This window comes from Penicillium chrysogenum (assembly GCF_028827035.1).
Source record: "Penicillium chrysogenum strain IBT 35668 chromosome Unknown utg000001l_segment0_segment0, whole genome shotgun sequence".
In the NCBI taxonomy this organism is placed as follows: Eukaryota; Fungi; Ascomycota; class Eurotiomycetes; order Eurotiales; family Aspergillaceae; genus Penicillium; species Penicillium chrysogenum.
This window is the reverse complement of record NW_026622749.1, coordinates 116711-143580: the sequence shown is the minus strand read 5'-3', so window position 1 is coordinate 143580 and position 26870 is coordinate 116711. Positions and strand designations below refer to the sequence as shown.

General features: G+C 49.5%; 11 protein-coding genes across 11 annotated transcripts; 5 read left to right on the top strand and 6 right to left on the bottom strand.

Annotated features, from left to right (window-relative positions):
* Positions 1 to 20: 20 nt before the first annotated feature.
* On the bottom strand, positions 21 to 1968 carry N7489_000061 (sulfatase family protein; the record flags this gene model as incomplete). Its single annotated transcript, XM_056705817.1, has 5 exons — positions 21 to 380; positions 444 to 605; positions 659 to 876; positions 924 to 1773; positions 1843 to 1968. The coding sequence occupies 5 exons, from the start codon at positions 1966 to 1968 to the stop codon at positions 21 to 23; spliced, it is 1716 nt and encodes a 571-aa protein (XP_056570119.1).
* Positions 1969 to 2493: 525 nt separating this feature from the next.
* N7489_000060 (putative AMP binding domain protein) lies at positions 2494 to 8500 on the bottom strand (the record flags this gene model as incomplete). The annotated part of the gene is made up of 6 exons (XM_056705816.1): positions 2494 to 3430; positions 3486 to 4089; positions 4142 to 4351; positions 4403 to 8247; positions 8362 to 8384; positions 8441 to 8500. The coding sequence occupies 6 exons, from the start codon at positions 8498 to 8500 to the stop codon at positions 2494 to 2496; spliced, it is 5679 nt and encodes a 1892-aa protein (XP_056570118.1).
* An 877-nt stretch (positions 8501 to 9377) lies between these two features.
* N7489_000059 (40S ribosomal protein uS7) lies at positions 9378 to 10391 on the top strand (the record flags this gene model as incomplete). Its single annotated transcript, XM_056705815.1, has 4 exons — positions 9378 to 9511; positions 9767 to 9950; positions 10017 to 10131; positions 10189 to 10391. The coding sequence occupies 4 exons, from the start codon at positions 9378 to 9380 to the stop codon at positions 10389 to 10391; spliced, it is 636 nt and encodes a 211-aa protein (XP_056570117.1).
* A 487-nt stretch (positions 10392 to 10878) lies between these two features.
* Positions 10879 to 13334, top strand: N7489_000058 (SDA1 family protein; the record flags this gene model as incomplete). Its single annotated transcript, XM_056705814.1, has 4 exons — positions 10879 to 10925; positions 11025 to 11060; positions 11134 to 11421; positions 11480 to 13334. The coding sequence occupies 4 exons, from the start codon at positions 10879 to 10881 to the stop codon at positions 13332 to 13334; spliced, it is 2226 nt and encodes a 741-aa protein (XP_056570116.1).
* A 479-nt stretch (positions 13335 to 13813) lies between these two features.
* N7489_000057 (uncharacterized protein) lies at positions 13814 to 14557 on the top strand (the record flags this gene model as incomplete). The annotated part of the gene is made up of 1 exon (XM_056705813.1): positions 13814 to 14557. One exon carries the CDS (start codon positions 13814 to 13816, stop codon positions 14555 to 14557), a length of 744 nt encoding a protein of 247 aa, XP_056570115.1.
* A 528-nt stretch (positions 14558 to 15085) lies between these two features.
* On the bottom strand, positions 15086 to 15367 carry N7489_000056 (uncharacterized protein; the record flags this gene model as incomplete). Its single annotated transcript, XM_056705812.1, has 1 exon — positions 15086 to 15367. One exon carries the CDS (start codon positions 15365 to 15367, stop codon positions 15086 to 15088), a length of 282 nt encoding a protein of 93 aa, XP_056570114.1.
* A 1063-nt stretch (positions 15368 to 16430) lies between these two features.
* N7489_000055 (uncharacterized protein) lies at positions 16431 to 17490 on the top strand (the record flags this gene model as incomplete). The annotated part of the gene is made up of 3 exons (XM_056705811.1): positions 16431 to 16930; positions 16984 to 17227; positions 17296 to 17490. 3 exons carry the CDS (start codon positions 16431 to 16433, stop codon positions 17488 to 17490), a joined length of 939 nt encoding a protein of 312 aa, XP_056570113.1.
* A 1558-nt stretch (positions 17491 to 19048) lies between these two features.
* N7489_000054 (uncharacterized protein) lies at positions 19049 to 19297 on the top strand (the record flags this gene model as incomplete). Its single annotated transcript, XM_056705810.1, has 1 exon — positions 19049 to 19297. One exon carries the CDS (start codon positions 19049 to 19051, stop codon positions 19295 to 19297), a length of 249 nt encoding a protein of 82 aa, XP_056570112.1.
* A 1493-nt stretch (positions 19298 to 20790) lies between these two features.
* N7489_000053 (uncharacterized protein) lies at positions 20791 to 21276 on the bottom strand (the record flags this gene model as incomplete). The annotated part of the gene is made up of 3 exons (XM_056705809.1): positions 20791 to 20863; positions 20919 to 20962; positions 21115 to 21276. 3 exons carry the CDS (start codon positions 21274 to 21276, stop codon positions 20791 to 20793), a joined length of 279 nt encoding a protein of 92 aa, XP_056570111.1.
* A 697-nt stretch (positions 21277 to 21973) lies between these two features.
* N7489_000052 (uncharacterized protein) lies at positions 21974 to 22921 on the bottom strand (the record flags this gene model as incomplete). Its single annotated transcript, XM_056705808.1, has 7 exons — positions 21974 to 22161; positions 22219 to 22329; positions 22399 to 22455; positions 22564 to 22584; positions 22669 to 22720; positions 22778 to 22810; positions 22898 to 22921. The coding sequence occupies 7 exons, from the start codon at positions 22919 to 22921 to the stop codon at positions 21974 to 21976; spliced, it is 486 nt and encodes a 161-aa protein (XP_056570110.1).
* A 1893-nt stretch (positions 22922 to 24814) lies between these two features.
* On the bottom strand, positions 24815 to 26085 carry N7489_000051 (uncharacterized protein; the record flags this gene model as incomplete). The annotated part of the gene is made up of 2 exons (XM_056705807.1): positions 24815 to 25648; positions 25729 to 26085. 2 exons carry the CDS (start codon positions 26083 to 26085, stop codon positions 24815 to 24817), a joined length of 1191 nt encoding a protein of 396 aa, XP_056570109.1.
* Positions 26086 to 26870: the final 785 nt, after the last annotated feature.

Below are 26870 nucleotides of genomic sequence, written 5' to 3'. Positions count from 1 at the left end.
AAGACCAGAGACATGGAATCTCACCACCAAAACAGCTCATCCAATCCCCATCCCCTCTTACTGGCCCCATAGGAATTGAAATTCTGCGGCCCCTCCGCCGAAATGATATATCCATGCTCACAAGATGAAAATGAAACCTTCGGCTGCTTCGCATAGAAGGTATCAAAGCCGGAGTCCAGTGCATCGGCAAGACTGTTAACTTTGCCGGCTGGGTGCAGCTGCTTCCAGGGGTATCGACATGCGTCGCCTTCGCAGGACTTAAGAACGAGCATCAACGCATCTAGCCGCGCTATTATTTGTGGCAGCTCGCGATTTGCGATCTTATAGTTGGGGTGTTTGGCTGGGTGCGTGCCTAGATTCACGGTCTGATGGGGGTCGTTCTGTTTAACAGTGTTAGGGCTGGTCGTTGGGGATATACTGTAGGACGGAAGGGGATGGCTTACCTTCAGATCGAAGAACTCTTTCTCGTTCGTGCACCATACTGAATAGTATAGACTATAGTCATCGGCAACCAGTCGGATACCCTTGTATGTGTTTCGCTGGTAGCTGTTATGGGACTGGTCGACCTTGTCGCTGGCATACCCGTAGATTCCTTCTGGTACAGCCTATGTTCAATGTTAGCTGACTGGCCTTGTGCGCTCTTAATGGAATCACTCACCAATCCCCAGTACTCAATAGCAACATGCTCAGTCCTATTGTCTGCCGTACTGGCTGCAATGGTAGTAGGAATCTTCTTGCCATCCAACCCATCTCGAGCCACCCCAGCTATATTCAAGAAGGTAGGAGCTAGATCCGTATGAGAAGTGATAGCATCCAGAGTCTGATTCTTGCCGATACCAGGGCCTCGGACGATGAGAGGGACGTTGATATCGGTTTCTATAAAAGTTAGCCATATACAACACAGACAATGAAGACCAACTCACCATAACCACAGTTTTTGCCAGGCTGCATCCGATGCTGACCGAGATGATACCCATTATCCGTCGAATAGAAGATATAAGTATTGTCCAGTTCGCCAACCTTCTCCAACTTCTCAACAAGCTTCCCAATCATCTCATCAACAGCCTGCAAAGCCCGCAACCGACACCGCTGGAACTCATCAATATAATCAATATGGGTCTGATTCAACTCAGGCACATTCTGCACCCAGCTAACCGCGTTCTCAATCAGCGTATTGAAGCTCTCATCGCGCGGCGCCCGCACATCCTTAAACAGATCCGCATGTCGCGGCGCAAACTCGGGTTCGCCGAACCAGTTCGCATCCCGCGTGGAATCATGAGACCCATTCGAGTGCGGCGCGTTCGGCGCTACTGTCAGCATCCACGGCTGCTCGTGCTTAACGGCTTCGTCGATGAAACCTTCTGCTTTTTCCGCGATCACGTCTGTCGAGTACTGTCCGTCGTACTTGACTGGTGCTGCTCCGTTGCGTGTCATCCGTGCGTACCAGTATCGGTAGGTGTACGGATCTAGGAGGAAGTCGGAGCCGTTGAACCCTCGTACGTAGGGATCGTTGTAGTTGTCTTCTGTGTGGGCGTTCCACATCTTACCCACGTAGTATGTGTTGTAGCCTGCTTCTTGCATCCATAGTGGGAGATAGTTGTCGTTCCAGCCGGCTGAGACTACTTTTGGGTAGCCACCGTAGGGAAGTCCCACGTCTGTTACGTTGGTGTTGTGTGGCATGCGGCCGGTCCAGAGATTGGCTCGCGAGGGACAGCATAGTGCAATTGAGCAGAAATGCTTGGAGTAGGTTGTCCCTTGTTGAACGAGATTTTCCTGGTTAAAGTGTTAGACTGGGGAGGGATTGGAGAAAGTAGGGCTTCAGTGGAATGGGAATAGACTCACCTGCAGCTTAGGCATGTGCTCTAAACCGCCTACATATTTACCCTGATCGTCTGTTAGAACGAAAAGAATATTAGGCTGCTTAGCAACAGCCAGAGTTGTCAATAACAGCAATTTCAGTAATTTCATAGCTGCAAAATTAAATGTTACTTGTTGAGCTTGAGAGCTGGGAGCAACTATATACCAGCTTCTCCAAGCTCTGTGTCATGGGAAAAGACCGAGTTGTGTGATTTCTCCATAGAATTGCATATTATCAACCGAATAGAGGGAATATCGTACAACGGATATGATCAGCATGTCGGTGATAGGTTGTAAGTTATAGGGGAAGTCGATCAGTCGGAGTCCAGTACAATATACAACAGACAGACGTGGAGTATAAAGAGGAGATCGGCGATGGCGAGCTCGTGGACGTCGATGGTGTTAGGGTGGGTCGTATCTTTTAGTCCACATAGAATGATCGACCAAAACCAAATGAAAAAAGAATTTATCTACATATGAAAGAAAGATATACTGGATATGTACAAATTGCAAACAGCTAAGGTATTGGGGACGAGGGTAAAACGCAATGCTAGGGGGAAAAAAGATCAGAACTGTCAACACGGCCCAAGCAGCCTTTTCGAAAACAAATCGTTTTAATTTGTGCGATGCACACGCTCAATCCAAGTTCAAGCCTCGCAGTTGCCGAGTGGGCGGTGCAGCATTGTTGCTGCCCGTGCGGTGGACATCTCCTTCTGCGCCTAGTGCCGACTGGTACATGAGAGCTTCTTGGGGCCAATCATCCATCCCGCTGCCCTGTGTGCTTGGGCGTGCTGGTTCAGCATGGGCTGTGCCAATAGCATGGCTGCCGTTGCTCCCTCCCTGGTGGCTAGGAAGCGACTCTCCCGTCGAGGGCTGTTCACCGCCAGGATATGGATACGATTGAGACTGGACAGGGTCGGCCATATCAAAGCTGAACCGGAAATCACGGTCCGCGTTGGAGGTACCCGCAGCGGAATCCAATGTGTCGTAGTGATGGTCGTCGAACTCGGTTACAATCGTAGCAGACTGTGGCTCCTTGATATGAGGCACAGCGGGGCTAGGCTTCGGGACAGGAGTGACAGCCACACTACTGTCAGTGGCACTCCCAAGTTCATGCGGCATAGACCCAGCTCGGTCGGTGTGATAACTAGGTGCGGGATGACTAGTGTCTTCCAGTGTCACCCCGGCTGGAGAGCGAGGGACCCCCGAGTCGTCTGGATTCATTGCAGACTGTCGGACGCTGGTTCCCATGGTGCTTCCAGGCTTAGAAGCTCTGCTCATCCGGTGCTGGGGCATGTCCGCAAATGGGCTGTCTCCCTCCAGGTCGCGAATGCTGAACTGAGCAATGGTTCGCAGCTTCCGGGTCACCCATGAGGCGAGAACCTTTCCGCGCTGCTTCTCGCCCAGACGCGAGCGGGGGAAGTCGCCGTGAGAGACGAATGCGACGATATCTGCAACAACCTGGTGCTCCATGAGAATGGCATCAACAATGACGGGAACAAGAGCGGCTAGATAGGCCTTGCGGGTAACCTCGACAACGACAACAACCAGCCCACCAGCTTGGAAAATAGCACTGAAAAGGTCATGTTAGCCTATATGTCTTATCTGAAGGAATGCCATTTACTTACCTTCCTCCATTCACGATGTTGCGGTGGCAATTCTCCACGGAGTTTTCAATGTCCATAGGGAAGTGATTGAGACCGTTGACCTCGAAAGTCTCGCCGATGCTGCCAAGGAGGAACAGTACTTGCATATCGACTGGCTGGCCGCCAGGACCGATCGGTCGAGTAACGGTGTGGAGGAAACCAAGATCACCAGTACGGACATAAGGCACGCTGGGATCGCCGTCGGCAACTCTGCCGTTCAGCCGCTCGGCATCGAAGTCTTGCTTGGATTTATAGAATCCCTGTGCACAAGCGTCCGACTGGACCCAGATCTCACCGTACTCTCCAACATGTGCGAGAGTGCAGGTCTCAGGGTTCACGATCGCAATCTGGGTGTTGACTGGTACCATACCCGAATCCTGCAGCAAAAGCGCGGTAGGGTCCGCATCCGGGTCCACGGGGTATATAAGACCTTGGCGGAGGCTGCGCAGGTCGAGCCATAGCTCGATGGGCTCAATACACATGTATGATCGTGTGGTAATCATTGGGTTGAGAACATGCGAGTAAATAACATTGATCGAGGTACGATCCAAGCTGGCATTGGCGAAATGTAGGCGTACCTTTCCATCTGTGTAATCGGGTTAGCTTCTCTTCAGGGCTGTGATGGCAATGACACGTACAGATATCCGTTCTAGGTCGGCCCTCTGCGGAAATCATGAGGTTCTTCAGTTCTTGAAGCTGGAAGCCTTTGCCAGCCATAGCACTCATTGCGTAGTCCAACATTTGACTGGTGGCATAGGTATCCTTGATTTTGTACCGAGCAAGTGTTACGAAGAGAGTCATTGGGTTTTGAGCGAAGTCGACTGGCGAAACAAGGTATGTAGGCGCACCTAGGATAATATGTTAAAAGGGAAAAATTCATAGATTAACAGCCAACTTACCGACGAAAATTCCCATCAGACAGGTATGGAGAAATCCGAGACCGAGGGTACTTCGGACGCTTCCAAGCACTGGCCTCGAGCTTGTCATCTGGCAAGTTTCTTTCTGAACCTTGCACATGCCCATTATGGTTTCATGAGAAATTTGGACCGAAATTCTTCGCTGGTCTGGCGTCCAATAAGTCCAAACCAAAGCGGGCAGATTGCCCTGGAGCCAAGTATCCTTCACGGTGTAGCCGAGCTCCCGACATCCGTGGGACTGCTTCGAGGGCTTTGTGGTATTGAAAATAGCAGGAACGCCGATACGAAGGACTTGGGCGGACTGCTTGATATGTTGTGACACAAGCTTCTGCCTCATGACATGGTCGACCTCGGTATTGACGATGATGGCCTTAACGTTGAAGTCGCTGATGATGTGCAAGAATGCAGGGGCATCCTCCGAGAGACGGTTTTGGTCAATAGGAGCCATTGGGATGACAACAGCACCTAAGCAGAGACACGCATGAATGGCATAGATGTACTCCTCCGAATGGGTGTACATCAGCACGAGATGATCTCCTGGTCGCACCTTCACTTTGTTCTTGAGGTACGTCGCCACTGCAGAGACTTTGAGGTCAAACTTCTTCCAGGTGACACCCTTTCCTTCCTTTCCACGGCCATCGATGGAGCAGTATGCCAGTTCTTCGGCTTGGCGGGAAACTCGCCATTGAAGAAGGTCGACGATCGTGTTGAAGTTGTTCAATGGGGTGGAAGTTCGGTCATCCATCACCACATCGCGATAATCCACACCCGAGTACTGCTTTTCCTGATAGGCAAGCAACTCTTGCCGTGATGCAAGTGCAGTAGGGGACCAGATGCCCCCCTCCGGGTCAACACCGACCGGTAGATTCATGACTGATCGTTCAACCCCAAACTTGACATGCACCGCGTGCAGCATACCGGCCTCGAAATCTTTGCGACAGAGCATGTTACCAATTTCTTGCCTGCCGTTCTTAGTGACACGCGGCAGACTATTCGGGGCTGTAAGTAGAACACAGTACACCCGAAGATGGTGCTCTTGGTACAATACCTCCATGCACCTGTCGGCGAGGGAATCGAGGAGGACCGAGTCGAGCTGCCTTGGTGGACCGCCAGAAGTTGTGGGCGCCGTCGAGGCGGAGTAAGACTCCAAAACAATAACTGGAAGATGTTCTTCATTGACAAACACATCAAAGGCGGTACAATCATGAATCTTAGGCACCTTCTTAAGAATGCTAACAGTTAGGTGTTGAACGAAGAAGTACCGATGTTCGACGATCTCCTGGCCATGCTCAACCCACTCGACCTTTTGGCGCAGACGATCCTCGTAGAGACCGAGCACGAAAAGTCTGCCCTCAATAACACATCCGAGAAGACCAGTACGGAGGAACTCAGGTTCCACGAGTATCGGGGTCGGGTTAGTCTCCTCGAATTTGTAGGGACGAGCGTGGAATATCGCTTCTGTGTGTTTCGGCAATGCCCAGAAGCCACCGGAAAGAGAGGGTGAATCGACCCAAATCTCTCCAATGACGTTTGGTGTGCAGAGAAGATTGGTCTCCGGATCGACAACGGCGAGAGTTGCGTCGGGAATTGGGTAGCCGAAAGCGCCAACACGTACAGCGTGCGGCATACTGCCGGCGTACTTTCGTGCATCCTCGCCCATGGCCAGCACAACCACTTCGTTGCTCTTCAAGGCCTCTTTGTCCAAGAGGACTTCACTTAGCTCGTTCTTAGGGCTTTGTTTGGTCGTCGAGACTCGTGATCCACCGCCTAAAAGGCTGCTTCCGAAGCCAGTCTTAGTCTCAGACTTGGCAAGATTCTCATCCTCTTTTTTAGCATCGTCACGCGTGGCCGGGTCCATTTCATGGGTCAAAGAACATCCCATTCGCTCTTCACCACCGAGCCAATCACGCATACTAATGACCATACCTCCATGTTCTGGCAAGCAGAGCATTGGTGCCACAATTTCTCTCGCCCGTGGATTCCTCATTGGACGAAGCCATCTGTCTGCCAAGATCTCATGGAACTCGGGGTCGAGAGTAAGTGTATCAATGAGACAGAGTTTGACGCTGCCGAAATTAGGCTCCGAGTTTTTCTTGAAATGTCTTGTCGACATCGGATCTTGTTGGTAGTTGTAGGTAGCAATCTTCAAGCCAGAGTAATCGGTCGCCATTACCGATGCCTTGTACTTGGTGATGAGATGGGCATATAAACCGGGTGTTTCTACCGCCCGGTCCTCGTGCCAAACCGTTGTGTGGCCCCCGTAAACGGTGAAGAGAATGGCCAAGATCATACCAATTCCTTGTCTCGGATCGAGGTAACTGATGATAGTCTCTCCCTTAGTGCCATACTGCCTGGAGTTTGACTCTCCAGGGACCGTAGAAATAATTGCACTCAGGCATGCCATTTGGTGCATGATAGTCCGGTGGCTCATCACGACACCACGCAGATCACCCGTCGGGGCCCTCGCAAACTCAATGTAGGCCAAGTCGGGAACCTGCAGCGCAGGGGTATCGTCCTTCTTCTTTGGATGGAAACTACCGAACTCATTCGTTTTCCACCACTCGACTCCTCGTGGCCAACTGAGCTTTTGGGCTGTGATATCGCGTTGGAAGTTCTTCAAGTTGTTCTCGGTTGTCAAAGCCAGGTGTGCCTGGGTTGAGGTGAGCACGAGATTTAGGCTTGTGTAGTCATCTAGACTGTTGATAGGCACGGCAACAACCCCTGCAATAAAGCAACCTAAGAGCGCGACCGCGAACTCAATAATCTCAGCTTCGCGGTAGATGAGAGCGACGCGATCTCCACGATATAGATTACTCTTATCACGAATGACCTGAGCAACTTTCTCTGCACGGCTAGACAACTTTTCCCACGTTATCGATGCAACCTCCTTACCCTTTGCATCTAGCACCCAGTATGCTGCCTGCTTGGGGTGAGCTCGAGCACGATGGCGTAAGACCGTGGGTAGATTGTCAAAGTTGGACATGGGGACATTTTTGTCGTGCGGATCGTTCAATGCGAAAGGAATCTCTCGAGGCTCGAGGGGAAGTAGGTGCTCAATAGTGGGACCATGCTGAAGTTCTGCCGCGGCGGGCATCAACGGCGGGGCCATGTTTGCGGTTGGCGAAAACGCTTCCCCAGACTGAGAATAGCGGTGGAAGCCACCTCCATAGCTATCCCTATAATCATCATGCTGTTGCCCCGCAAAGTCAGAAAAGTACCCCTGCTGGGAATCAAGCATTGTTGACTGTCGCGTGGGCCCTCCAGATGCTGGATCGTAATGTGCCACGCCGTCGTCCGCATACTCGGCTTGAACGTGTTCGGCAGGGATATACTCCTGAGGATACTCCTGGGCGTACTCCTGGGCGTACTCAGGCTGGGAATTCGGGTTGAACGCGTAGTTCTGACTCATTAAGGTTGCCGTCCTGGAGCCATCCTGGCCTTGTGACCCTGGGATCGGGGGTCTAGGAAGGAATAGAGAGTCGTAAGAGCTTCCTGAAGGCGCGCGATCATGGGCCTGGAGCATGCCTTCTCTGCTATGAGAACCTAGCGATGCATGCGACTGATCCTGTGGAGGTATACCGGTACCTTGACCATATCCGACGCCTCCGCTACCCTGTGAGCCATTGTAACTGCCTGCGTAAACGGGAGAAGCGATATGTGGCATGGATGATTCGGCAGTCGGTGGGCGAACACTCAAAATAGCAGGCGGGGCCCTTCCAGGACTGGTCGGGGTTGCATCGTAGCCAAGATTGGTCTGCGGATTGATCTCAAGGGGCTTGTTGGGACCGAAATATTGCGAGAGCAGGACGGTACGTCGCTTCTGGTATCTTCTTGTTGTTAGTTCTATTATGCACCCACTGGTCCAAAAAGCCCCTGTCGAAAGAACCGTATGACAAGGAACAATTGGCTTGTAATACTGCTCGTGACCAGGGATGGCTTACCCTTTCTCGGTGATATCGCCCTCCTGTCATGGACCATACATAAGCAAAAGGACACAACAAGTGCACAAAGCGTACATACCTCCAATTCCCGATCAAGGTTCCGCAAAGCGGCCTGTATCTCGGGGGACTCTTCCGCCATTTGGACGGAGGGTCGGAAAGCCTCAATTCGGGGAAACGTATCAAAAGCGCGGGGGAGGGATGGGGGACACGAAGTCAAGAACACCTCATCGCAATGCGCGTCTCGAGGGCGCAGGAGAGGGGAGGCTGATTTGCCAAGTGCAGCCCTGATAGCCGCAGATTGTATTTACCGGGGTGTAAGTTCGACAGCAGTCAATCCGTCGTGTCTCTGGTCTGCGCGCAAGACACTCACAACGTCACCCGCTAAGGCGGTCAAGCGAGCCGAGGGCCTGAGACATGCGATGGAGAGAGAGGCTATATATGTTGTACCTCTAAATATGTCTCAGTTATATATAGAACATAAAAGAACATTTTACATCTATATTGTATACCATGGAGCCTACTGCATCGAGTCCCGATGAAGACTGTGGCGTTCAGGTACTGTCTGGGTGTATCGCGTGTCCGTCCAGGCTCGGAACTACTAGGAATGAAACATCAATTTACACCAGTTCAGGACTAGATTTGTGTATTCGGATGGAGAATGTTGTCTTTCAATTGCACATATTGAAGATTTATTTCGAATCAAAGCTCAAGAGTGTCCAGTAGAACCAGTAGACAATCATTGCGATCATATAAGGCTGGGCTTATTTGGTTTTCCCCGGTGACACTTGGGCAGGTGCGGATCATTAATAAAGATTGGGGCCTGAGGCATGAAGGTGATAAGGCGATAAGCCATAAAATCAGGTGATATCCACTCTCAGCCTACCCTAATCACATGACCCCCGCACAACCTAAGCGAGTCACACCAATTTCTTTCTTGGATACCCGGAACCTCATCGACGTTCAACCACCAACGACAACCCGGTCATTTTCCCACGAACCCCTCCCGCACAGTCAACATGTCCGACAACGGGGACGTCGAGGTCGCCGCCTTCCCTGTCCTGCCCAAGGAGGTTCTGGCCGAGCAGGGCAGCATCAAGCTGTTCAACAAGTGGAGCTACGATGATGTCGAGATCCGTGATATCTCCTTGACGTGAGTTTTTCTACCAGGTCCTCTATGCGCCGAGTGCATTCCTGTTGTGTGCGATGAAAAAAAAGGAGTTGAATTGGTGGAATGGCAAGACTTTTTCGACAAATTGAAGGGGGATATCGAAATTCTTGATCGGAAACGCAACACGCTGTGGGACTGGTCTTATATATCCGCACACATCAGGAAATCAACAGCGCACACAAGGGCCGGCAATTGCGCGACTATCAGGTTTACAGAGGTGCTGACCCGCCATCGCAGCGACTACATCCAGATCCGCTCCCCCGTCTACCTCTCCCACTCTGCCGGTCGCTATGCCGCCAAGCGTTTCCGCAAGGCTCAGTGCCCCATCATCGAGCGTCTCACCAACTCCCTCATGATGAACGGCCGCAACAACGGAAAGAAGCTCCTGGCTGTTCGCATCGTCGCTCACGCTTTCGAGATCGTATGTGCCACTCCGACCAATTCGACCATCCCAGTATCCAATTCAGACAACTAATCTTCCATTCAGATCCACATCATGACCGACCAGAACCCTCTCCAGGTTGCCGTTGACGCCATTGTCAACTGCGGTCCCCGTGAGGACTCCACCCGTATCGGTAGCCAGGGTACCGTCCGTCGCCAGGGTATGTGAAGGAAGAATTCTACATTTTCACTGATATCAAATACTAACGCCATTCTAGCCGTCGATGTGTCTCCCCTCCGTCGCGTGAACCAGTCCATCTCTCTGCTCACCATCGGTGCTCGCGAGGCCTCTTTCCGCAACATCAAGAGCATTGCTGAGTGCCTTGCTGAGGAGCTGATCAACGCCGCTAAGGGTTCTTCCAACTCCTACGCCATCAAGAAGAAGGACGAGCTCGAGCGTGTTGCCAAGAGCAACCGGTAAAGGGGTTGTGTTGGATTTGTTCTCCGTTTGGTCCTCTGTTTGCGTATACTGGAGTGGACGGGGTTTTAACCGGGATTCAGTGGATTCGCATGCATCTGCAAGGCTGTACATAATGTGATACAGTCAAGGAGGAAGCACGATCTTAAAAGGGAACGCATTCGGACGGTTTTCTTTGTAGTTGTGATGCGATCATGAAGACCTTGGGTCGTAAAGACCTATTTCCTAAAAAGAAAAAAATTTCTTTTATTCGTTTTTGAATGGATCTAGCAAAAATATACGTAGAATAGTTGAAATGATCAAATGCCTAATGTTTATATGCAAAGGTACAATTTGACTTGATATTGATACATAGGTAGTTCTAGCCAAATCCGATATTGCCAAGGTTGAGATTTTCCATCGCTTATCGATACGGAGAATACGGAGAAAAAAAAATGTTCGGACCTCCTACCCTTTCTCTACCACCACATTCTTTATTTCCAACTTCAAAATGGTGAAAAGAAAGCTTGGGGCCTTGGAAAAGGTCGAGGCTGACCTGTATGTATATCTGGTCTGAGCCGGTGCGCCCGTGATCAATCGGTTCTAATGGAGGCTTCAAGTCCGTGATGGCTAACATCTTTTCTTTGCGATTCGCAGGCCAAATTTGCAGCACAAGATTCGCAGGGATCCCAAGTAAGTTATTCGCAGAGATTTTCTATGATCTATTTCACTCGATCGGGGGTTAATTGTTCTTTGCGCTATTCAGGTCTTATATCGAAGATTTCCGCGCCCAACACTACCAATATGAATCCCATCGTGAGATTTACATGGCGGCGCCCTCATCTGCTACGGATACCGGTCTTATTTCTCTCCGGGATCTCATTGACTTCATTTCCCATGTGGCCGACTGTTACCCAGGGATCTGTAAGGATTTCCCGCAACAGCTCATTGACATGCTCATGCAGCATCACTTGGTGTTGGAGACAGAGTTGCGGGAGAAGCTGGTTGGAAGTTTGGTGCTTTTGAAGAAGAAAGATCTCTTGGATTCAGCAACGTACGAAGCAGACCTACTCTCATGACTTCCCTACTATCGATTCTAACCGCTACCACAGGCTACTCCACACCCTCTTCCCAATCCTCATCTCTACACCTAGCAAAACCCTGCGGGCTCTGCTCTTCCAGAAGATTCTCTCTGAGCTGCGCACCGCAAATTCAAAGACCACTAACCATAAGCTGAACCGAACTATGCAGACCGTTCTATTCAACTTGGTCACATCAGACCGCACATCAGCTAAAGGTCTGTGGGCGATCAAGATCACCAGGGAGCTATGGAAGCGCCAAATCTGGACAGAGGCCAAGGCCGTTGAAGTCATGAAGGAGGCAGCTTTGTCGCAAAATGAAAAGGTCATTATCGGTGGAGTCCGGTTCTTCCTCGGTGGCGATAAGGAGCGCGAGGAATTGGAGGACGAAGACAGTGAAGAAGAGGTCAATGTTGGCCAGGTTAAGCACCAACTTACTATCAACAAGAAGACCAGAAAGAAGGCCCGTACCGCCGAAAAGGCTATCAAAGCGGTCAGGAACAAGGAGCGTAAGAAGGGCAATCCTAGTCCCCTCAACTTCTCCGCACTTCATTTGCTGCACGATCCCCAGGGATTCGCGGAGAACATGTTCTTCAAACATCTTCAGAACGGCAAGTCTAACTTGAAGCTGGAGCAAAAACTCCAAGTCCTCCAGCTGGTCTCCCGCCTGGTCGGCTTGCACAAGTTGCACATCATGCCGCTCTACTCTTACTTCCAAAAGTTCCTCACGCCCCGCCAACCTTCTGTGACTTCATTCCTGGCATCCCTGGCCCAAGCCTCGCACGACTTGGTACCGCCTGATGTACTCGAGCCTCTGGTTCAGAAGATTGCAAACGAGTTCGTCTCCGAAGCATCTGCAGGTGAAGTTGCGACGGCTGGTCTGAATGCCATCCGTGAAATTTGTGTCAGACAGCCTTTGGCTATTGAAGAGACACTGTTGCAGGATCTTGTCATGTACAAGAAGAGTAAGGATAAGGGTGTCATGATGGCCTCCAAGGGTCTCCTCAGTCTTTACCGTGACGTCGGTGCGCAGATGCTGAAGAAGCGTGACCGTGGCAAGGAGGCCGCAATGAGTCTGCGCGCTGGTGAGAGACAAGAGAGACGTTACGGTGAGCAGGCAGTCGGCGAAATTGAGGGTCTGGAACTCTTGGCCAAGTGGAAAGACGAGGAGCGCCGCAAGAAGAACATCGAGAATGGTCTTCCATCTGATGCCGAAGATAATGAAGAGGAGAACGATGAGGCCGACTGGGCAGCCTGGAACGTTGAAGATGACGAGGACAGTGATGTCGATGGAGAATGGATCAATGTGGAGGACGATGCTGATATTGTACTAAGCGACTCCGAGGATGAAGGCAAGCCGGCATCAAAGAAGGCCAAGCAGGAAGAAGAGGACAAGAAGGAAGCCGACAAAGAGATCGATTTCATGAAGCTGGCCACCACCCGCATCCTCACGCCGGCCGATCTCGCCAAACTTACGGAGCTTCGCGCTCAGGCAGCAGCCAATGCTACCCTTCCGGGCAACAAGGGCCGCGTCGCTGCCCCGTGGACCTCCCGCCATACCGATGACCCATTGACTGCTGGTGAGATTGAGGGTCTTGCTGCTCTGTCTGCCGCCAAGGCCACTCGTGAGGAGCGTATTGCCCACGCCAGGGAGGGCAAAACCGACCGCTCTGAGCATATGAGTAAGGAGGCTCGTCGCAAGGAACGCAAGGAAGAGCAAGGAAAGAGTACTACCAACAAAGAGAAGGCTCGCAAGAAGAACTTCCTCATGACGCTGGGCAAGGCGCGCAGCAAGAACAAGAGAAGTTTGGTGGAGACCCGTGCTGTGCTCAGGGCCCATGTCGATCGTGGCAAGAGAGGCGGACGAAGAGGAAACGTTGGCCAGTGATAGGTCTTTTATGTCCCTTTAAAAAATAATGATTGTTCGTTATATACAGTACATTACTTCTGTCATTGCATGTCGCAGGATAGACTATGAAGAGCATACACTTACCCTTATGACAGCCCATAGTTCTAGAATTGCACCAGTGAGTACAGTGGATATTATTCCGTACTAGGTAGTAAGATGGATGTACCTAGGTATAAAAGAAGTCCACTAGTTAATCAAATGCCCGTGGGTACTAGTAGTCCGTACTATATTGGTCGACGCGATACTCCGTAGTGGATATGCGATCAACGCGTACCGCGTTAAGTGGCGTCCCGTTGCCTGAGCAGCCCTCCATCTCCGTTTTTCCCTTTTTTTCTTCCCCTTTACACCCCACTACGTCACTTCCTCGTGGGCATTTTGAGACTACACTGAAAGAATTGAATTCTCATACCTCGTTCTATTCGAAAACGTACCCGTGTCCCAACCCGTTTTTTTCCAAAATGCCCTCCATCAACCGCCCAATGCCACCCAGCAACAGCGACTTGTCGAAGCGCCGGCGCTTCCAACCTCCCATCACAACATTCTTCACATCTGCGTCGGAACCAGTGGCTTCAGACACACCTGTAGTATCGCACCACCACCATTACGCCGCGGAGACCTTCTCTGCCCATCCCGTTGTGCCTGCCAAAGTTCAGTCCTCTCTTCTGTCTGTCGGAATGCGGGTCCGCAAATCTGTCGCAGAGGGGTATAGAACACAAATGTCCAAGACAGAAGAAAAGGCCCCACTTCCTACAGCTGTTGCTCAGACTCCTCGCGCTCAACCCTACCATGGCAGCCGACCCTCCGAGCTGTCGCCGTTTTCTGGCGCTGGCAAATCCTCCTTCGGCCGCGATGACTACCTCGTCACCGATGATGGCGACACATACTCGATCCCACCAAGCAGCCAAGAGTCGGCTGCGTCGTTTGCCTTGGGCGGTCAGAAGCGGGCTTTGGAATTAGATTGTGATATTCTCGTCGATGAGGATGCCGATGAATCATTTGACAATTTCGGCGGATCCTGGAATGGGAACTCACACGGACGGACCATCCTGTCCCCCAATTTAGGCCAAAGCCGTCGTATTCTTGCTGTGCGTCATGGCAAGGGTGAACAACCCACTATGGACATGGACGACTTTGAGGAAGCTACGTTCCTTCGCCGCCGCGAGGAAGTCGATGCAGAGGATGTGCGGATGTACGGTGCTTGAACTGCTGGCTCTCGCTTCTTCTCTACCTTCCGTTACGAGCCACTGCGTGGCATGACCTACTATCTTCTTGCTTGTCCTTGGGCCTAGAATCGGTTTCGTTTCTTCTACCGGACATGTATTATACCCACTGCTGTTTTTTTGTACCATCTGTCTTGTACCATTTTCTTTTACCATCTGCTCTGCCATCTGCAGAGCAGTGAATGTGACTTATGAAGGATACTTGTTGATACTTTTAGATTCTTCTGTCGCCAGGCTTGTAGTCTACTTTGAAGTCTAGTCCTATTGAGTGTGTATATGTCGTGCTTTACCTCCAGAGTCTGGGCACCTCAAAGATAATCAACGTGATTGGTACTAGACACCGCTCAAGTCAGAAAGGGCTCGCAGTCAACTAGAACTAAATTTCGATGATACGCAAAAACAAATCAATGAGACAATGGGACAATGGGACAATGAGACACATGTTGCATACATAGGAAAGGTCACCAACGTAGGATATGTCCCTACATTACGGCATAACTATAGTACCAATCACCGACCTAGCAATCTTGCGCAGTATACTCGAACCTTCAAAAATCTCGGAAGTCTGAGGGGAGGACGTGTATCTGATAGCACCATAGTCTTCTTGCGAGTACGATAATAATCCTTGTTGATAACGGCAATGGTGTCATTCAAGGTAGCGCCGAAATTAGCATCGACGTCGTGAAACTGCCCCGACTCGATATCTGGATATTCTTGCATGTCTTGCTTAAGCGAATCCTGATTGATTCGATATCGAACGACGGGATTTATCCAAGTGTCACTGGAAGCCATGGGTTTGAACGTACAGATATTTTGGAGACGTAAAAGCAGGTAACGGGGAAAAAATGTACTAATATATCTACACATGTATGTACTAGTAGCTACTGGACTGTTCCTTTCGGTTTTAGTGTTTATTTCCATTTTTGTGCACGGAATGGGCGAAGTATATTATGTCCTCGTCCATCGGCGATATATGGGGCGTTATTTGTATGTAGTTAATCGCCCTTGTACAGAAGTAGTATTACCTGCCAAATATATCAAATAATGTTAACTTATGCATGGCTACATACATATGATGTTACAGCGATATAATAGTGTTCCTTCGTTCCTACATAAATGGAGGCTAAGTTCGATTCTTGCATAACATAGGAAAATATCTACTTTGCGTGCTTCCAATTTCAAGCTCATGGGCTGAAAATCCCTCACCAGCTCACCAGCCGAACCAGGTCCCGACTAGGCCGATACTGAGAGCAGAGGGGGCACAAGTTACCAATTAGGGAGCGGATACTTTCCAAAAGAGAAAGCAATATCTGATTGGATAGATGAATCGCGATGGATTTGGTCCACCGATTACATTCTGCGTGTTCCGATTGGTTCGGATATTAGGTTATGGATCTGTGAGGCTCGCGCCATGTGAGTGCGCTAGTCCCAAAGAAGACACCATATCAGATGCCCAGATGGATTGGCCAGAGGGTGCAGTGAGCCTCCCACTTAGAAGGGCCGCATATCAGCCTAGCAATCGCGCCCCGTAGCTGAATCATACGACAGAGTCCGTGGAATGTATCAGTCCAGTTATAGGCTATGCTGAGAGACGTTGAGACGAAAGTGCGTGGTTGCCTGACAAATAAGGCCACAGCCCAGCATCGTAGTTTCATTTAACATTCTGGGATCCTCCCCAAGCTTTATCTGGTTGACTCCAAACAACCTCAGCTCACAGTCCTTCTCTTCATCCATCCTCGCTCATACTCGTCCAACCCTGGAACCTCCAGCGTCACGAAAAAGGTGGGGTCTTTTGATCTTTAGCTTTGCCTTGTATTTCATTTCTGGCTCCCTTGCTCTCACAGCTCTTGTCGAAATGGACTTTGCAACTCAAGAACCTCACGACTTTCTCAAATCCCTGTTCCGGCAACTTAGAGTTTTTGAATCCGACCATCCTTCCTTTGATGACCTCCAGAAGCTTGGAATCAAAGTATCCCAAGTGGCAACAGTGGGAGACGAACTCATCCAATTCGACCCATGCTTCTTCCTACCACACCCAGACAGACTTCTCAAGAAGTATCCGGTTGAAGCCGACCCCGATACCCCAAGACCCACGACGCCGCCCAGGCTGAATGCAGTCCCAACCTTCGATCAACTTGTGGAAGAGTTGCAGGGGGGGTACTACTCGAGCCAAGAAAAAGTCCTCCAAGAGGCAACACGCGACTATGAACAATATCAAAAGCTACAATTTGACAAGAACTGGTACAGGCAAGGCCTGCTGATACAGGAGCACATCGACTGGCAGCTTCATACATACAGAAACATTCAGCCAGGGATATATTGCCTTTGGGACTTTGGAGGTCTGAGATCCTTCTAGTAAGTAGACGGCACAATAATTTTGTTGATTTCCCAGTGCTCACCACTTCCAGCCCATCGTACAAGAAAGGAGATCCTCAACTTCGGTCTGGCCGGGCTAAAGGCTGGGACGTGAAGGCTAAATTGCGATACAGCACTCGCAACGGCACTTTCAGACCTCACATGATCATATCAACTGTTGCGGATGTTGCCGTCAACGATACAGAAGGCCTTACTACCCCAGAGTTAAAAGCAATAGTGAACATGATCCTCATTCGAGTGAATCACAGACCCTTTCGAAACTGCCATATCCATCCAGTACGTCCTGTTATCTAGCACTACAGATCACATAGGGACCTTGCTTAACTGACATTCGAATTTTATAGATGCTGGTTCTCTCTTTCCTGGGCCCACAGAAGGGGAGAATTATTCAAGCCTTGTACGATGGCGAAGGTCTCACCTTACAACATTCGCAACTATGGACCTTTGAAGACCCGCAGACGGCGCCCGTGGAATTGTTCGTTCGGTATAATTTGGGCCAACCGGTTGGCCTAGAGATGTCTACTATCTGTGTTAGATAGTTGCCTATTTCAATGCTCCCTGAGAAGCAAGCCCGCTTCTTTTTAATCATTAGCTTCCACATGGCGAAAATAAAGGCCTGACTACCGAGATATTCCTTCCATAATATAAAGTACACAACGTTCAAGTCTAGCAAGCTTGTTGAATATCCGTTTGCGAGCATGATTCCTTTCCTAAATAACCATCCGCCTCCCTACCTTTCTTTCCATGTGGTTTTTGTAACTCTGCGAAGTGGGACATCCATGGATTTTCAGTATCGGTTGTTTCCAGACCGTCCTAGATGCCATGTGATACATATGTATGAATGATAGACGGCTCTTATGATGACCGAGGCGCTTTAGTAAGACTTCGAAGAGTACCTAGGTAGGTACTGCAGTTTTCTCAATGATGCCTTGACGAAGCCTTATGAGACTTCCGTCACAAAAGGCTGGACCTACCTACCTAGGTAGGTACTTAGGTAGGAGCATGGCTGTTATTGGGATAGGATTAAGAGGCAAGTCAGAGAGAAATGAGAGGAAAGAGAAAGAGCTGGGAGGTTTGTTTGTGCCTTAAACTCGAAGGAAAGAGCGTGTAGCTTGCCTTCTATTTCTGATCGTTTCTCAGTATCGTCTCTCAGATCTTCAGTTCATCTTCAGACTCTTCTCTCAGTCTGAAAATTCTTCCTGTTTTGAAGCCAACATACAACCCTCATTGACAATGCCGTCAAGAATGATTTCGAAGTATCCTATTTCTCGATACCCCACGAATGGGAAAGACGTGCAGTGAAGAATGAGGTCCGGTATACCCCATTGAGCCGGCTTGAAAAAGTTGATTAGGCGTCCAAGATGGGTAAAGCACAGTTCCTCTGCATGATAACACTTTGGCCAAAAGCAAAAAGGGCCGTGGATTTCCCCAAGCCTGATAGAGTGATGAGTGACCAGGTCTCCGAGGTCGTGGATGACTTCCCCGAGTTCGATGCATATTTGAATAGCATTGACGAAGGCAAACAGAATTTCAATGACCGAACAATGGGTGTCTTCCAAATGGTGATGCAGTAGCAGCGCCATGTTTCAGCTGATCCCAATGTCCCACGCTTCGAGTCCGACTCCTATGTTATCCGACGATCCGCTCGCATACAAAACCAACCTCGCCCTTCCCCAGAAGAAACTAGTGCTCCCGCAAGCGTCAGCGAAATAAGCGATGCCCCATCGACCCATATGTCGTCGACGGGCATGTCATCGATCGGCGCTATTTCAGCTGCTGCTGATTCCGATCTTCCATTCGCAAGAACCAAAGATGAGCGGCTTGTAAGCGACGCTCTTTTGTTGTTCCCGCGGGCTCTGACGGTCCATCTCCCTGATATACGGTGCGAGTGGTCCTCGATTCGCTCTCCGTTCTGGCAGCTGGAAAACCTACCCAAGATGGAAGCAGCAGGGATTATTACCCGTTGTATATCACCCTGGAGTGCGAAGACTAAATGGGTGCCAGAACCAGGACCTCCCCCGATCCGTCTTCGGATGGTACATCAGTACATTCCTCTTAACTCTGTCACCGTCAAGATGAACTATCTATGAAGAGAATATGACAGCATCATTTGGGGATAATGAAACGACTGCGCGCATTGAATGGTGTCTGGTGGGGACTAAAGACTCTGGGATCTTCGCCATTGCCGAAGTCAAGCCCAGGGTCCGAAACCGCGTTAAATGGCCTGAGCTTCTGTGGCAGGAGACAGCTGAGATGGTCTCCTGGATACTTCACGATGACGAGGAATCGCGAAAGACTCCCGATCACCAGTACGTGACCCCGGAAAACACTGTCGAATGCTTGTGACCTTACTGACCTTTAACATATACGCCTCCTGGTCTCGCAAGACAACCATGAAACCTGGTCGACGCTTGCTACGTACGACCCTCTATATGTCCAATACCTGAAAGACGAACTCCCTCCTATATAAACCTCTCCTTCTAAACTACGCTCTTGTTCTCAAAGACCTTTGTCTCTAGGACCCTTGCACTTCATGAGGATGCAGGAATATGGTCCGTGGAATATCAAGAGCATGGTTGATATGGACGACTCGGCGCGAATACTTGTGGGCTGGGCTTTCAAGGTCACGGGCTTCATTGTCGGTTCTGAGACTTAGTGAGGAATAGATGGTCGAGGATTTCTCGGTTGTGTCTACCTCCCTCCTCGCCCCCGGGGTATAGATGCGCCTTTGCTGGCGGCCTACTCCACCAACAGCAAAGGGTTTGAGCCTCTTCGTGGCGCTGTTGAGTAGCAGCTCCTATATCGGGTGAAGCTAACACAAACCTAAATCAAGAACCCGTAGAAACCATACGTCAAGCCAATCATTGTGGTATTGTAAGTCATATGATTAGATGTCAACTTGTAGATGCATAATTCAAGGTTACCTCTAGGGTTACCTACTCCATGGCTCCAGGAAGGACTAAGATCTTAACTATGCGTAGAGATTTATACTCACCTATAATCTGCTATCAACGTGGTCAAGTTCCTTCCCCTTTGAAGTACCTCACCTTCTTTCCACCTTCTTCACGCGGGCATCTTCACGATCAAAAATCCGCTTTGCACGCGGTCGGCATGTCTTCCTTACCTCCCTAGTCATTCCGAAACCTCCTCCGGGCCCTATTGCCTAAGGTAATCGTGTCCACGGGTGCCCTACCGGTCACCGAGTCTAATTCTAGTTAAAGGGGGAAAGGAACGTCCTATTCTTCGAAAAGGCACATAGGCGTAAGGGGTCGACACCTGGACAGGCGGGTTGCACTCGCGTAAGGCATCTCGTACCTATATTGCCTAGCGCGATACCCACTTCAGAAAGATCAGCAATGTTGCAAACCGATTGTCCAGGCGTTATCAGCTACTACCAACGCGTGTCGCCCCACGATCACCAACCGACAATAACAACGACGGAGAAAATCTTTGTTAGACGAGGATTACGACGATCGTTCGTTCGTTCACTTTACAATTCGGAGATCGGGGCGAAACGATCAGGAGTAAGTCTCACATTCTTAGAATATTGAGATCTACTATCACACCGCGAGTTGGATATCTTCAACATTCAGTCAAACCGAGCAATACAGCTTGCGAGGCAGACAGTATTGTTCATTACTCACACAGAGTCATAGACCTGACAGTATCACCCATGACTTTGAAAGCCCAGCCCACGAGTATTCGCCCCAAGTCATCCATATCAAGCATGTTCTTGATGTTCCACGGACCATATTCATGGACTTTTAGAAAGAGCAAGTTCCTCGATAGGGTTCTAGAATCTAGAACTTGTCCTCTAACAGCTAGAGTTCTATCACGTACTAAGCGTATTCTTCGTCGTATGTTGCAAGCGTCAGCCAGATCTCATGGTTGTCTTGCGAGACAAGGAGGCACCTATAAAGGCCAGTAAAGGAACAGGCATTTGACAGTGTGATCCGAGGTCACTTACTGGTGGTTGGAAGTTTCTCGAGCTTCCTCGTCATCGTGAAGTATCTAGGAGACCATCTCAGCTGTCTCCTGCCACAGAAGCTCAGGTCATCCAACGCGGTTTTGGACCCTAGGCTTTAGCTCAGTGATAGCAAAGATGTCGGGAGAATCGGCTCCTATCAAGCCTGCCGGTTTAATTCTGCGTAATGAAGCAACACCGGGTCACCGACTTTGACCACTCTAGATAGAGAGGGTCCTGCGTTCTGGTCACTCTTCGCTACCTTAGCAATGGCGAAGATGTTGGGGTTATTCACCCCCATAAGGCATCTATCCATGCGCGCAGCTACTGTATTGTCTCCCCTCGCAGAAGCCCAGGCCATTTACGGCCGTTGTGAACTTTCAGCTTGACCTCAGCAATAGCGAAGATATCGGGGTTATAGATGTGGGCAGTCCCCACCGTCGAGATAATTTCGCCCGTGGTATGCGGCGTATAAGTTGTGAGTTGAAAAGGCAGGGTATAATGAACCAGAAGTAACCTGTAAGCTGGATAGGGTGTGATAAACCAGAGCCTGAATGTGTGTGTGTGGCGAACAAGTTGTGAGTTAGGAAAGGAATTATCTGTGTCTATATAAAAAGAACACATTTGAACATTAATATCGCTCCTCAATGTTCCAAGGTCCATATTCTGGCATCTTTATAAAGGGCAAATCTCAAAGGCAGAGACATGGTCTTTGAGAACCAGAGGCTTTATTAGGATCCTGCCCTGATGGGCTTGGGGCTTGGGTGTTTGAATTTCGTCTTGCAGGTAGGTACTCAACAAGTCCTAGTCGTACTGGTACAACAAGGCATCTGAAAGGTCAATAAAAGCACAAGCGTTCGACAGTGTGATCGGAGATCACTCGCCATGGCTTAGGACGCTCATCAAGGACGCTCACCTTGCTTGTATATAGATAATCCAAGGCTTTATATCAATAGCTGTAGATGCTATTCGTTACTCACTGGACGGAGACTTAACTTTATAATTATAATGAGGAGCAACAGTGAAGATAGTGTGAAAGAATATTTATTTTCTGATTTTCAGATCCACGAATCCCAGGGTACATTCAACGTATTCCTGCGATCCTGAACGAAAGCAGTAATGATATCTGGTAGATATCCGGCCAGCGCAGTGGTTTCTTCGTCCGTCAACTGTAGTTCTGGGACCAACGAAGCAATAGTGGTACGGTGGGCGAGGCCCACCGCGGGAACGGCGACACCAGAGTTGCCTACATTTATTCAAATATTAGCATCATTCCTCAACAAAGTCAGGGTATCCAACTTACTGGGTGCAGAGGTGGAGGCGGCGGGGGAGGAGGGGGAGGTGGCAGCGGGGTAGGAGGCTGCCGGGGAGGAGGCAGCGGGCTGCGAGGTGGCGGGGGGCGCGGAGGACTCTGCTTGCAGGATATTAGTATCTCTCCTGGTAGATTGGGGTAGACGACATCAATATGCCATAGGATACTAACCAGCACCGGCACCAGAAGCAGCAGCCGCAGCAGAGGCAGCTTCCTCAAGCTCTTTGGCTAGACGCAGTGTTAATAGCTTCCTTTCTCTCTCGATGTGCACGAGACATGAAATGCATCGATCCAGCTCTCGTAACACGGGCCTTCGTAGGTAGACAGGGCTCTTACCCTTTTGTTGGGCCTTTATATCTGCGTTTGTGGGTTAGCTTCCTGCATAATGCGAGTGGCCTTGAAGGCCGGATTGGAGATCTCAATATTGCTTGTGAGACTTACTTCTAATTTTTTTGCCCCCGCGGGCACGCCTCCGCTTTCTCACCTTGTCGGTCTGTGAACATCAATGTATCTCCTCATCATTAGACCATCTCAGCGATTGAATACTCACAGTGGTGGGGGCAGCAGGGGGCTGGATGGTGGGCTGGCACGTTTGTCAGTGCATATTCACATCTGTGACACAGACATGGGGTGACCATATGGCACACAAATCAACACGGATAAGACTTACAGGAACTTGCTTTTTGTCAGACATGTTTTTGTTGCTTACTGAGAGAAGAGGGAGAGAGGGAAGAAGAGAGGAAAAGGAAAAGGGAGGGAAGAGGAGGGGAAGAGACAAGACAGGATCTCACAGGGAAGGAGCGAAAATAGGCAGGAGCCCTTCTCAGTACTGCCTAGGCCTACATCAATAGATACCTCCCTGGTATCCTTCACTTATTCTTCACTTTCTCTTCGCTTTGTCCTCACTTGTCCTTCACTTGTCCTTCACCTTCTATTCAATCCTAGCAATAACCACAAACGGTTTTAACATTTAAAGGTATAGGCAGGTACTGATCAAATGGATACATCTACACAGTTCCATAGGCCTCATCTTTATAGAGGGCAAACTTCAAAGGCAGAAGGGTCTTTAAGAACCAGAGTTCTCTTTCCTTTTCCTTTCTCCATTCTTCTTTCTCTTCTTCCTTTCTACCCCTGGAGATTTCTTCTTCTTCTTCTTCTCTTGCCACCTTCTACCTGTCAGGCTCGCTTACAATTCACAGATTGGGGGGGACGGAAAATGACCAGAAGTAAGTCTCACTCTTCCAAGGTTGGGATATTGGATCTCCTATCCTACCTTAGGTCGAATCTCTTCAACAAAAACCTACAATTTACATAGACATACTGCTGGTGGGATAGATACCTCCGTGGACTCGCTATACTATACTGACCGTCTATCGTTATCCAGAAACCTCCTCCATCATGGTCAGGCGAATCCATGTCACAAAGGCGTGGAACTCACTCGGGCTTCCATCAACAATGGCGAACAGAGTTCCGACATCCCCTTCAACGTCTACTGGAATTTGTTCTAATACTCGTTTGAGTCTCTTTCAAATAAACACAGACAACACTAGCGAAGTGGTCTACGCTCGGTTGGCACTACTCACCGCGCTTTTTTGGTACATGAGTTTGTGCCAGGTGACGAATCTCTGATTGGCCAACCGCCGCAATTCAGTTGTGTTCGATGGCCCACCAGCCGTCCGTCGCTACGGTTGGCCTCGCCCACCTTACCACTCTTGCTTCGTTGGTCCCTGGAAAGGACTTTCTTGATGAGGAAGTAGTTGCCCTTGCTGGGTAGATGCCCAGCATTATCAATGAGTTTGTTGATGGGCTGACTCCAGAGGCAAGTCCCTGGAAAGGACTTGACTGGAAAGGACTTGACCGATGATGAGGTAGTTGCCCTTGCTGGGCATCTGCCCACAATCATCAATGAGTTTGTTGACGGGCTCAGACTCCAGAGGCTTGCCTCTGGCATGGAGGAATTTGGTTTGGGGGAACGTTAAGGTTTTTCTTTCTTTCTTTCTTTCTTTTTAATGAATATTTATTTCCAGTACCTTTAAGAAGCACTTCCAAATTCCCTGCAGTAATACCTCGTTCTCCGCAGAACTCTGGTTCTTAACGACACGTCCTTACCTCGAAGTTTGCCATCTGGAAATTTGCGGTTCATAGTGTAGATATATCCATTGGATCAGTACACCTACATAGTTCAAGGGTATAAAAGGGTTGAAACTGTTGGTCGGTGGTCATAGTTATTAGGAGTGGGTCGAATAGTCGCTGTGGCTTCTTCTTTGGAAAGGTGCACTTTCTACCTACTACTTTTCATCTCGGTATTCTCTTCCTTGCCTCAACATTTACACAATGCATCCATTAGAACCTCGCTTTCTCAAAATCCCAATATCAAGTTTAGAAGTGACGAAGCCAGCATTGCTTTCACTTGCTTGGTATTACGATTACAAAAGTACGATCCATGGCAAATGAATATATGAAAATTGGGAACAAGCCCTTGATAGTATTATCCCTTAGAACCAGATGAAGTGGAAGATACCATGAAACGCCATGCCTAGGTACACTGTACATCCCGAAACACCATAAACATTAAAGTCATATCCTCTCAGCCAAAGAGATACTTCTGCCAGCTCTGTTTCCAAGGCTTCCAGGTCCCACCAAACCGATGGTTGATACAGGCTTGCTGACTATGGAAGTTCTCCGCCCCAGAATGCCGCTGTCCATTGCCCCACGCATTGACAGGTAGAACACACAGCCCTCCCAGCAGCTTGCCAGGCTTGGCCTCGGATCCCTCAACGCAGACAGGCTCCTGAATCCCATGGAAAGGCGCCCACGTCACACGCTGTACAGACGAAGCCGAAAACTCAGCGTCCGCGTCCACAGACTGCTGGACTAACCGATGTGCAGATGGCAATGTATCCGACAGCACGTCGAGAATGGCATCTGTAAACACGCCCGGCCCGGTAATCTCCAGCGTATCCATTTCGTTGTATCTCCCACTCCAAAAGTAGCTCCTGTCGGCTCGCTGCTTGGTGTGGGACAGTACACGGACAATGATCTCTCTCAGCAGCGGACTGAACCGTCGTGGCGCATATATCGCGTACTGGATGAAGCCATACCGTCGGGCCCAGTGCCAGTCGCGCATCTTCTGCGGCGAAGCGAAGGGCTCGTCGATCTCAATTCCGACGACTAGCGAGACATTCCTGTTGACTGTGTCGTCTTTGAAGATTGAGTCGCGCAGTGATGGGCAAGTCTTGATGCTTCGTGCGGGGTATACGTCGAGGTCTGCATAGTATCCGCCGTAGTACCATAGAATCAGGTAGCGGAGAAGATCGCCGCGGTGGACGGAATGTGGATATGCTTTGTAAAGTCGGGCGATATCCGGGATGGATTCCAGAGTCTCGAAAATGAATTTGTCAGCCCAGTCGGCTTGTACAAGCTGTGAAATCCAAAGTTAGTCGGCGTGGCTCGAACTGGTATTTAGTTACCAAGATATGAATTGTTCGTCGTCGGACTTACCTTGTATTTCCATTCTGAGTTCTTTTTCTCGAATTGGATCGAATCGTCGCTTCGCTGGCTGACACCCGGTAACATAATCTGCCACAGTGTATCTGTCGCATCCTCATCATGGCGCATTTCCCTTTCTATCTCCACAGCGCGTAGCGCATTGGAGAGCTCGACCTCATATTCATAATCTGGATCTGCGCGGAACTTGGACTGGTGAAGATATCGTGGTCGGTCTTCCCCGTACTTGTCAGTGCGGGGGTCTAGGCTGGATGAGGGCAGAGACTTGAAAATGATGAATAGCGTCAGGATGGCAGCCACCAGGACATATTTATGCCGGTTTGGAAACCACAAGAGCATGCGATTCCTCATAGCGAGGGGTGAAAGCCATAATGGAATATGGGAGATCGTCCACTTAGGGGGTGAATTTTTCTTTGGGCTGTCAGCGTTAGCCCCCAAACGGCCTCTGGTTTCACCTGATTGGTGTAATCTACGAATGGACCCTGGGATATGAAACTGGGAGATTCACTTTTAATTCCAAGGTTGTATTGGGGAATATAGAGATAGGGATTATTCCATGTAAATATTGTGATGCTCTGTGAATCCAGATCAATAATCGCTAATTATACAAGAGAGTAGAGAATGAATAGAACATTTGGCACATTCTTGAACTTCCAAGGTTGTTCCTTTTGTGGGGGGTGGATGTCTTGGCAGGGTCTTGGTAATCTTAATCGCCTCAACTATACAACTATACGGGGAGTATACACCTGGGCAATAGAGCTTGGCGATGAGTCTTGAGTCCAACATCATCTTATGAAGGTGATTTTGGTATATTTGCATTGATGAAACTGTGAATCTAATAAGCATTACTTTTTTTCTCAATTCTTTCAAAATAGCAATTACCTTTGATTTGATAAACCTCGATTGCCCCAGTGTCGTCTTCGACGCGTAGAAAGCTTCGAATTTCGAATCACGTGTCAAGATCTAAGAAACTGTTCTTTCAACCTTGGGCATGTCTTTGTCCCTTTCGGTTCAACTGGCCCTCATCACTATTCATACCACATCATATGCGCTCTCTTCCGTAAGGGAGAGAACAAGGCCTTTGTCGGTATGCGTGATCTCCAATAAGCGAAATATGAGACATAAACTTACAATCT